The sequence below is a fragment of the Castanea sativa genome, chromosome 8 (genome assembly GCF_040712315.1).
Source record: "Castanea sativa cultivar Marrone di Chiusa Pesio chromosome 8, ASM4071231v1".
Classification (NCBI taxonomy): Eukaryota; Viridiplantae; Streptophyta; class Magnoliopsida; order Fagales; family Fagaceae; genus Castanea; species Castanea sativa.
Window position 1 is genome coordinate 8932112 of NC_134020.1, and position 11670 is coordinate 8943781.

The following is an 11670-nucleotide window of genomic DNA, read 5'->3' on the forward strand; positions in this document are numbered from 1 at the left end:
TTAAGGATTATTTGACTGAAAATGAGATTATATCCCAGTTGACTACACCTGGAACTCCACAACAAAATGGTGTAGCAGAAAGAAGGAATAAGACTCTTTTAGATATGGTTAGATCCATGATGAGTTATTCGACTCTACCAATTTCTTTTTGGGGATATGCCTTAAGTACTGCAATGTATCTTCTGAATTTAGTACCTTCGGAGTCTGTTCCTAAAACACCTGTAGAGTTGTGGAATGTGCGTAAGCCTAGTATGAGACATCTTCATATTTGGGGTTGTCCAGCATATGTGTTAAAAGGAAAGTCTGACAAGTTACAGTCCAAAACAGAAGTGGTTTTATTTGTAGGGTATCCAAAAGGAATAGTTAGAGGTTTATTCTATAGTCATAAGGATAATAAAGTGTTTGTCAGCACAAATGCCAAATTCTTGGAAAATGACTATATGAATAATTTTACTCCTAGAAGTAGAGTTGTCTTGGCTGAAATGAATGAACCTATAGTTAAACAACCAATGGATGAAACTAGGGATGATGTGGATATATTGGATACACCACAAGATATTACTCATGAGATGTCTAGTACACAGGTGCCTCGTCGTAGTGGGAGAATTTTTCGGCCTCTTGTGAGATTCATAGGTTTGGGAGAAACTTATGAAGCTATCTCTGAAGAGGTTGAATCGGATCCCTACACTTATGATAAAGCAATAAATGATATAGATGCACATCATTGGGTCCAAGCTATGAAATCTGAATTAGATTCGATGTATTCCAATCAAGTTTGGAATCTTGTAGAGGCGCCTAACGGCATTAAACCTGTTGGTTGCAAATGGGTTTACAAGAGGAAGAGAGGGATAGATAGAAATGTTGAAAGCTTTATAGCAAGACTAGTGGCGAAAGGGTATACAAAAAAAGAAGGCATTGACTATGATGAAACTTTTTCGCCAGTAACTATGCTTAAATCTATCAAAATTCTCTTATCCATTGCTACTCATTATGATTATGAGATTTGGCAAATGGATGTCAAGATTGCATTTTTAAATGGCAATCTTGAAGAAGAAATCTATATGTTGCAACCGGAAGGTTTTATAGCAAAGAACCAAGAGCATTTGGTATGCAAGTTGAAAAGATCCATTTATGAACCTAAATAAGCATCTAGGTCATGGAACATTAGATTTGACCAGGCAGTCAAATCATTTGGTTTTGAACAAAATCTTGATGAATCATGTGTGTACAAAAGACATCAAGATAAAGTAGTAATGTTCCTAGTGCTTTTGGTTGATGACATTCTACTCATTGGAAATGATGTAGGGGTAATTTCATCGGTTAAAGTTTGGTTGTCAAGCCAATTTGATATGAAGGACTTGGGCGAAACTAACTATATTCTAGGAATCAAGCTTTGGCGAGATCAAAAGAATAAGATGTTAGGCTTGTCACAAGCTGGATATATAGATAAGGTTCTAGAACGGTTTAGCATGAAAAACTCCAAGAAATGATTACTTCCTTTTAGACATGGAGTTCCTCTGTCTAATGACCAAAGGCCTAAGACTCAAGAGAAGGAAAATATGAGGAGACAAGTTCCCTATGCTTCTGCTGTGGGAAGTCTCATGTATGCCATGCTTTGTACTAGACCGGACATTTGTTATTCAGTAGGCATGGTCAGTCGATCTCAATCAAATCCAGGACCAAAACATTGGCAAGCTGTAAAGCATATTCTCAAGTATCTACGGAGAGCGAGAGATTTTATGCTTGTTTACTGTTGTGAGGATTTGATTCCCATTGGCTATACAGATTCAGATTTTCAGTCGGATCTAGATTTCAGAAAATTCACGTCAGGATGTGTTTTCACCTTGGGAGGTGGAGCCATAAGTTGAAGGAGTGTTAAGCAATCTTGTATTGCCTGCTCCACCATGGAAGCCGAATATGTTGCTGCTTGTGAGGCAACAAAGGAGGCTGTTTGGCTCAAGAAATTTCTTTCTGATCTTGGTGTTGTGAGAATTGAGCAAGTTTCTATTACATTGTTCTGCGACAATAGTGGAGTAGTTGCACAATCTGAAGATCCAAGGAATCATAAGAAAGGAAAGTACATTGAGAGAAAGTATCACATATTTTGAGACATTGTTGCTCGTGGAGATGTGGTAGTAGCAAAGATTGATGGTGCAAAGAAGTGGATCCCTTTACCAAAGCCTTGCCCCAAAGGACTTTCGAGTCATATTTGGAGGAGATGGGAGTTAGATTAGTGCACAATAGTATTTAGTGCAAGTGGGAGATTGTTAGGATGTGTGCCCTTAAATCGTATTGTATGATGGTATGTATTTTATTATGTATGACATTGTGTATGACTTAATGTTGTGTTTAATAAAATTGTTTTGTTAATATAAAAAGTTAATGGTAACATGAATATTGGGACATTATTATATAGTCCATGAGATGCATAGTATGTGATTTATGTGAAAAGTCACAAAAGATATAAATCACAAGTTCTTTGTAAACTCAAAATTTTAGTTCGTAGTCGGTGATGAAATTAGGCATTTCATCTGCAAAGACTATAACATATCAACTAAGATGATTTGTCTTGATCTTGGAAATGGAAATTTCTAGTTGATATGTTGATATGTTTTAAGAGTTAAAACATATTGAACTGGACCGGCGTGAGATTTATTATTCTCCTAACGACTGTCAAATGAATAATAAACTCACGACTTATAGTTGCATGAACTCTTAATCGTAAGAGAATAATGGACTTGATCATGAGGTGTAGGTTGCTTTGCTATACCAGGAGTGAGATCTAGAGTTACGGTCAAAACCTCAGTATGTTGGGCAACCACATTTAATGTTGATGGAACATATATTCTCAAGATGGAATTCATAGTCTCTTAACAGAGATACAAAATATTCCCTTGAGATAAGTTTAATGGGTTTGTTATTCAGAATGTTAGGCCTAACTACTTTAGTAAATAGTTACTAGAGTATATATTTATGAAATTGAATTTCATAAATATATGATGAATAACTTAAAGAATTAAACCGAGTACTCAAGGATAAGATGTAGTAATTTACAAAGTGGTAGTCTACATTCATGACTTTATGTTACTACGAATATTTTATGAAGGGTTTGCATGTACAATAAAGTCTTGGGATATAATTTATAAATAAGGCCTAGAATGCAACTATATTTATATAGTGATATTAAATATAGTTAATGGTAACTTTGGACTTGTCAAGAGTTGACAGAAAAGCCCAAGGCCCATTGGAGCTAATGTCTTATTGGCCCCTTTCGGTTAGACACAAAGGGAGAAGAAACATACAAAATTTTCTGTAGAGAATTAAGAGAACACTATTGCGAAGTGGTGCATGTTAGTGTTAGACACTTTGACATTTCTCCCTTTGGAACTGATTGAGAGACCACACATCTTGGGCGTTAGTGGAATTGGAGTGAAGATTGAAAGTGTTCCCAAGCGCTTCTGATCTTCGGTTTTGAAATTCACCGCTTCAAGGTACACTCTCTTGTTCTTAAATTCTGAAACTTATATAGTACATGTTAACTTTTATGAATGAAGTAGATCCGTTTGTTTTCTACTGAGCACATGCATATTTCCATCAGAACAAATATTGCCGCTTCCATAGAGATCATGGGCATGACACGAACGATGAGTGCTATGACTTAAAGCTCTAGATAGAGAACCTTATCAGATAGGGAAAGTTGAGGCATTTCTTTGGAAGAGATCATAAAGATGAGAGGTTGAAAGGAAAGGTAGAAGAGTTATCACGGCCTCCACTTGGAGAAATAATGGTTATTATAGAAGGAACTTCAACATGGCAGTCCTCTAAGTTAAGGAAGACGTATCTCAAGGTGGTACAAAAAGTCCAACTCTTTGGAAAATCACCAAGGAAGAGGGGGACAGACGACCTAGCCATTACATTCACGGATGAGAATGTTAAAAGAATCCATCACCCACACGACGATGCGATCGTCATCACTTTACTCATCATGAATTATACAACTAGAAGGGTGTTGGTAATTAATGGAAGTTCGGCAGACATCTTGTATTACCCCGCCGTCCAACAAATGAGGCTTGGACGAGATCAACTTCGTCCAATGAATTCACCCTTAGTTAGATTTGGAGGATTGAAGGTACAACCTGTGGGCACTATTACATTACCAGTGGTGGTGGGAGCATATCCACAACAGATAACCAAGGAAGTGAATTTCCTCGTGGTGGACTGTTCGTCTTCCTATAACGCCATCATTGGAAGACTAACTTTAAACAGTTAGAAGGTAGTATCATCTACCTACCACCCATCTGTCAAATTCCCAACAGACTATGGGATAGGACAAGTACAAGGAGATCAGTTAGTCATTAGAGAGTGCTACCTAGCCATGTTGGCTATGAACGAGCACATGCGGACAATGAGCATTGAGGAGAGAAGGTTTATTGCAGAGCCCACCGAAGTACTAGAAGACATCTCTCTAGAAGTGGGTAATCCCGGGAAATCTACTAGAATTGGAACAAGTATGAAAAGAACGAAGCAAGACCTCATCCAGTTCTTGAGGAAGAGTATCGATGTTTTTCCATTGAGTCATGAAGACATACCGGGATTTGACCTAAGTGTTATCACTCATCAGTTGAATGTGCACCCATCTTCTAAGCCTATTCGTCAGAATAAAAGGGTCTTTGCTCTTGAGCAAGACAATGCTATCAAGGAAGAGGTCCAGAAGTTAACCACAGCGCAATTTATTTGGGAAGTCTATTTCCTAGATTGGTTAGCTAACGTGGTAATGATTAAGAAGGCAAATGACAAGTGGAGGATGTGTGTAGACTTCACTGATTTGAATAAAGCTTGCCCTAAGGATAGTTATCCTTTGCCACGCATTGATCAGTTGGTGGACTTAACAGCAGGTCATTAGTTGCTAAGCTTCATGGACACCTTCTCAGGGTATAATCAGATAAAGATGGACGAGGCAGATCAAGAGAAAACATCCTTCATTGCCAGTCAAGGTTTATTTTGTTATAAGGTGATGCCCTTTGGTTTGAAGAATGCAAGGGGAAACTTATCAGAGGTTAGTTAATCACATGTTCCATCCATTGATAGGACGGAATGTAGAGATGTATATGGACGATATGCTGGTGAAGAGCCTAGATGAGGAGAAACATCTGGACGACCTACAAGAGACCTTTGATACCCTTAAACGATGCAAAATGAAGCTGAATCCAAGTAAATGTGCATTCGGGGTTTCGTTTGGGAAGTTTCTAGGATTCATGGTTTCACAAAGGGGAATTGAAGCGAATCTAAATAAGATCCAAGGCATATTGAACATGGAACCACTAAAGAATATCAAGGAAGTCCAGTCCCTCACTGGACGAGTTGCAGCTCTAAACAGGTTTGTTTCAAAAGCTATAGATAAATGTTTACCCTTCTTCAAAGTTCTCCAGAAGACATTCGAATGGACGGACGATTTCCAAAAGGCCTTCTAGGATCTTAAAGTCTATTTTACCACGGCTCCCCTGCTAAGTCCATCCAAACTAGGTAAGGAGTTATATTTATACTTAGCAATGTCCCCACATGCGGTAAGTTCAACATTGATCAGGGAAGAAGGGAAGGTGCAGAAGCCTGTGTATTATACAAGCCAGGCACTGAGGGTAGCAGAAGGATGATAGCCGCTGATGGAAAAATTGGCTTTTGCATTAATAACGGCTTCCAAGAAGTTGAGGCATTACTTCCAAGCTCACGTCATTAATGTTATGATAGATCATCCGCTCAAGAAGGTAATGAACAAGCTAGAAGCTGATGAACGATTGATCCAATGGGCTGTCGAGCTTAGTGAGTTTGACATCAGGTACCAACTAAGAAATGCAATAAAGGCTCAAGCTCGGGTAGATTTCATTGCAGAATTCACTCCAAGTCATGGTGACTTAGACGAGATGGATGTTAGGATGTGTGCCCTTAAATCCTATTGTATGATGCTATGTATGACGTTATGTATGACTTAATGTTGTGTTTAATAAAGTTGTTTTATTTTTATCTTAAATAATGGTAACATGAATATTGAGACATTATCATATAATCCATGAGATGCATAGTATCTGATTTATGTGATTTAGTCACAGAAGATATAAGTCACAAGTTCTTTGTAAACTCAGAATTTATAGTTCGTAGTTGGTGATGAAATTGGGCATTTCATCTACGAAGACTATAACGTATCAATTAAGATGATTTATCTTGATCATGGAAGTGGAGACTTCTAGTTGATATGTTGATATGTTGATATGTTTTAAGAGTTAAGACATATTGAACTGGACCACTGTGAGATTTATTATTCTTCTAACGACTGTCAAATGAATAATAAATCTCACGGCTTCTATTTGCATAAACTCTTAATCTTGAGAGAATAATGGACCTGATCATGAGGTGTATGTTGCTTTGATATATCAGGAGTGAGATCTAAAGTGACGGTCAAAACCTGAGTATGTTAGGCAACCACATTTAGTGTTGATGGAACATATATTATCAAGATAGAATTCATAGTCTCTTGACGGAGATATAAAGTATTCCCTTGAGATAAGTTTAATGGGTTTGGTTATTCAGAGTGTTAAGCCTAACCACTTTGGTAAGAAATTACTAAAGTATATATTTATGAAATTGGTTTTCATAAATATATGATGAATAACTTTAAAGGATTAAACCGGGTACTCAAGGATAAGATGTAGTAATTTACAAAGTGGCAGTCTACATTCATGATTTTGTGTTACTACGAATATTTTATGAAGGGGTTGCATGTACAATAAAGTCTTGGGATATAATTTATTAATAAGGCCTAGAGTACAATTATATTTATATAATGGTATTAAATATAATTAATGGTAACTTTGGACTTGTCAAGAGTTGACGGAAAAGCCGAAGGCCCATTGGAGCTAGTGTCTTATTGCTCCCTTTTGGTCCCACTCCAAGCCACACACTAAAGCCCAATTGGAAAGGCCCAATAGGCCAGCCTAGTTAGATAATTAGTTAGTTATAAAGGAAGAAACATACAGAATTTTTATTAGTGATATAAGAAATGGTGTGTATGTGAGAATGAGACACACTTTCATTCTCCCTTTGAAAACTGATTGAGAGACCACACATCTTGGGCGTAAAGTGGAATTGGAGTGAAGATTAAAAGTATTCCCGAGTACTTCAATCTTTGGTTTTGAATTTCACCACACCAAGGTACGCTATCTTGTTCTTAAATTCTGAAATTTACATAGTGCATGTTATCAATCATGAATGAAATAGATCCTTGTTTGTTGCTTCCGCTCTGTGTTTTGTATAAGATACAAAACCAGTTTTTTCCAACAATGGAAGACGTTAAAACATGGGTTGTCCATATGGATGGATTATCTACACTACATGTAGGAGGAATAGGAGTTGTTTTGCAGTCCCTAGAAGGTAATACATTGAAGCATAAGGTTCATCTACAGTATCAAACAACTAACAATGAAGTTGAGTATGAAGTCCTTCTTAAAGGGCTAGAATTAGCTAAGTCCTTGGAGGTAGAGTCAATACTCATCCAGAGAGATTCTCAGTTAGTTATAGGTCAAGTGAATGGAATGTATGAAGCTAAGGAAGAACAGATGAGGAAATGTCTTAATAAGGTGAGATGCCTTGTAAAGAAATTTAAGGAAGCTAGTTTCATTCAAGTCCCAAGGGAAGAGAACATAGAAGCAGACACCTTTTTGAAAGAAGCATCAACAAATGAATCGATGGATGAGTTTAATGAAGTCTAATACATGCCAAGCATAGATCTTCCAGAGGTAAAGCAGATAAAAGGTTAAGAAAATTGGATGACCCCAATAGTCACCTATCTAAAAGAAGAAAGGCTTCTAGAGGGAAAAGACGAGGCTGGAAAGCTAAGGATCAGATTAACCAATACATCTTTATAGACGAGGTGTTATACAAAAGAGGCTTTTCTCAACCTTACCTGAGGTGTTTAGCTTCAGATGAAGTAAATTACGTATTAAGAGAAGTTCATCAAGAAGCATGTGGCAACCATTCAGGAGCTAGATCACTCGTTCATAAGGTCGTTCGTGCCGGTTACTACTACCCAACCATTCAAGCTAATGCTAAGGCGTATGTCAAGGTATGCGATCAATGTCAATGATTCAGTAACGTCTCTAGACAACCGTTGAGGTACCTTACCCCAATGATGGCCCCATGGCCCTTTGCACAGTGGGAATTGGATATTTTGGGTCCCTTTCCAATTGGAACCAGACAGATGAAGTTTTTGGTAGTGGAGATTGATTACTTCATTAAGTGGGTGGAAGCTAAACCCTTAGCGAAAATTACACAACAGAATGTGAAGAACTTTGTCTGGAAGAGCATTATATGCAGATTTGGGGTACCTAGGGTACTAGTGTCTAACAATGGATGACAATTTGATAACACACCTTTTAGGGATTTTTGTGAGCAACTTGGAATCAAGAATCATTATTCCTCACCCTCCCACCCACAAGCCAACGGACAAGTAGAAGTTGCAAATCGATCCTTGTTGAAAATTATCAAGACTTGGCTTGAGGGAGTAAAGGGAGTATGGCCAAACGAGTTACCAGGTGTTTTATGGGCTTACAGGATGACTACAAGGACCCCCACAGGGGAAACTCCTTTCAAACTAGCCTATGGAAGTGAAGCAGTCATACCTGCAGAAGTATACATGGCTAACCACAAGGTGATGAAGTATCAGGGCGAGGAGAACAAAGAACAACTTTGTCTTAACCTCGATCTTATTGACGAGGTAAGGATGAATGCAGAGCATAGAATGGCAAGATACAAAAATCTTATGGCCAAGCAATATGATGCTATGGTGAAACCCAGGTGCTTCAACATTGGGGACCTCGTCCTCAAAAAGGTCTCCTTGACAACGAGAAACCCGACTCATGTGAAGCTAGGGCCTAAATTGAGAAGGACCTTATAGGATTATCAACTACAAAAGGCAGGGATCATACTACTTGGAATCCCTAGATGGACAAAAACTAGAGCATCCTTGGAATGTTAAGCATCTAAGGAGATACTATCAATAAAGGGTCGGCCTAGACGAGCATCATCATGGACGAGCATCATGGACGAAGTTGAAGTTATGTGTTGCTTTTCTCATATTTGCTTATGTTTATTACTACTATTGCGTGTTTTTAAGTATTTTAATTCTCTAAAAAGTGCATTGGTTTCTAACTTTTGCGCTATCTATGGATGAATTTGTGATGGACGAAACCATGTACTTAGTCTATCTGTTTGTATAAGTATTTTTAATTCCCTAAAGGCACTAGCTTCTAAGCATGTTCCATGCTTGTGGACGATGTTTATGTTGTATACGTACAGTGAATCTCTCATTTTTTTTGATTTCATTCAAACTAATCCACAAGAAGGTTAAAGGCCAAAGACGAATAAAATCTCTGGATGCAGCGATGTAACGTCTATAAGCTTTCCTTAAAATAAGGATAAAGCGAAGAAAAATAAACCTAAGGTATATCCATCTAAGAACTTGACGAGGTAAAACCTAAGGTATATTTGTTTAACTAATGGACAAGGAAAAGCGTTCATGTAAGAATATTTCAAAGTCCATGGATGAATTTAACTAGCCAAATAGTCCAATCTTTGGACGAGTAAATGCTAGAGACGTCTTGATCAAAGACGAATAAAGGATCGTCCAACACTTGGATGAAGAATAATGCAAGCTATAAGTCAAATACATGAACGAATAAAGCTAGCAAAAAGAGTGCCATTCATAGATGAGCTATACTTGTAAAATATAAAGAATGGTAAGTGTTGAGCATGAAGGATTTGTTTTAACATGGACGATATAGAAAAAAATTCGTTCGTATAGTCAAGACGATATAAAATATCCTTATAAGTGGACAGGCCACACATAAAACCACAGAAATTAAATGGACGATGTAAACGAAATTCGTTCATAAAGCATATAACATGTTCAACACCAAGTGAGAAATGAAAATAAAAGTAGACATTCATTCATAAAAACTAAAGAAGGGTAGACGACCACCGTCCAAAAACCCTTATGGCCTGTTTGGAAGTTTAGAGAGGGGGGAGAGTAGAGGAGAGGAGAGTAGTGGGGAGGAGAGTAGAGTGAAATAATTACCCTCCACCTTGTTTGGATGTTTTTAAAATTAGTAAGGGGGAAGGAAGTAGTTAGCCATTCCCCTTGTTTGGATGTTTTTAAAATTAGGATAAAGAGGAGAGAAAATGATTAAATAGACAACTTTACCCATATTTAAAAATAAATTGCAACATTGGTCTATGATTAATTGGTTTGTAATTTTGTTAATTTAAAAAGGGTAAATTGGAGAATTCATTTGGTCAATAATTTATCTACTCTACTCTCCCTCCAAATCTCTCCAATTTGGGGGAATTAAAAATGAGGGGTTAGAGGTAGTTGAAACCCCCCCAAACCCCTCCAAATCCCTCCCCCTCCTGCCTTAAAAAACTTCCAAACAAGGGATTTAAATTACTCTCCCTCCCTCTACTCTACTCTCCCTCCTTTTTTAAACATCCAAACAGGCTATTAGAGTTATGTAAAGCCAATAAAGGCAATTGTATATATAGCTCGTCCATAAACTTGGACAAGGGAATTGGACTTGAATGAATTCTAATAATGTAAAGCCCAAAACAATGGGCATTTCCAATAAACAACTAAAATAGCAAAATTTTTCTAAGAGACAGATATATTTACTAGGATAAACCACTGGGGGCATCACCCCCAGACTTTGGGTCGTCTTTGCTGGCAATAGTAACGTCCTAGGTTACTTCAGTCGTAGCATTGTCCACCACGTTGACGTCTTCGGAACTCGTCGGAAGCAAGGAACTCTCTATGGCAAGAGGAATTTTGAAGGAATCGAAGTCCAAGTCAAGGTAAGCCTCCTTGGCATCAGCATGGAAGTCCTCATATCCAGCTACATAATGAATATCTAGACGATTCTTGTACTCGTCTGACTTCTTGAAAGCTACAATGGCTTCTTCCCAAGCCTTCTTTAAGGACGAGGTAAGCCTTGGAAATTTCCCCTCCAAGTGAGTGGTCTCCTGTTCAATGGAGTCTGCCTTGAGTTCCTTAACCTCATTTTTTAGCTTCGTCTCTATTCCTTGTAGATGAGTGTTATCCTCAGTCAATCTAATCACTTCCCCCTTCTTCAAAAGAACCTCATTGCTTAGCTCTTTGTTCTTCTCCTTGGCTGTCTTGGCTTCATCACACAACTCCTTAGCCTGGCTGGACGCCGTATAAATCTTTGACATGGCCTACAGATGGACGAAGGAAAGTTAGAAATTTTCTTTAAATTTGAAGAAAATAAAACAGAGGTAATGAAATTTATATACCTTGAAAAGGTCATGGATGGAAGAACGGTCAAAGTCTCTCACTGACATATTATAACATTAATTCACCTCATTGTCAGTGATGATCCCTTGAAACGCCTTCCACGCATAACCCTCGTCCAACACCAGATTAGGAGGTCGCTTAGTCTGCTCTGAAAGATGAGCCTTGCGAGAAGTTTTAGCTAGAGAAGGAAGATCCTCAGACTGGATTGGTGGAACGATCTGGACGGACACCACAATTACCATTGGATTGTCCAAATCTACCGTTGAAGGAGTGAACTTTGGAATCTTGGGAAGAGGAGTTTTGTTGGAATTTTCTTT

General features: G+C 38.0%; 2 protein-coding genes across 2 annotated transcripts; both read left to right on the plus strand.

Annotated features, from left to right (window-relative positions):
• The first annotated feature begins 7331 nt into the window (after positions 1-7331).
• On the plus strand, positions 7332-7760 carry LOC142605829 (uncharacterized). The gene has a single exon (XM_075777261.1). The coding sequence runs from the start codon at positions 7332-7334 to the stop codon at positions 7758-7760; it is 429 nt and encodes a 142-aa protein (XP_075633376.1).
• Positions 7761-8602: 842 nt separating this feature from the next.
• On the plus strand, positions 8603-8944 carry LOC142605830 (uncharacterized). Its single transcript, XM_075777262.1, has one exon. It carries the CDS (start codon positions 8603-8605, stop codon positions 8942-8944), a length of 342 nt encoding a protein of 113 aa, XP_075633377.1.
• The last annotated feature ends 2726 nt before the right edge of the window (positions 8945-11670 follow it).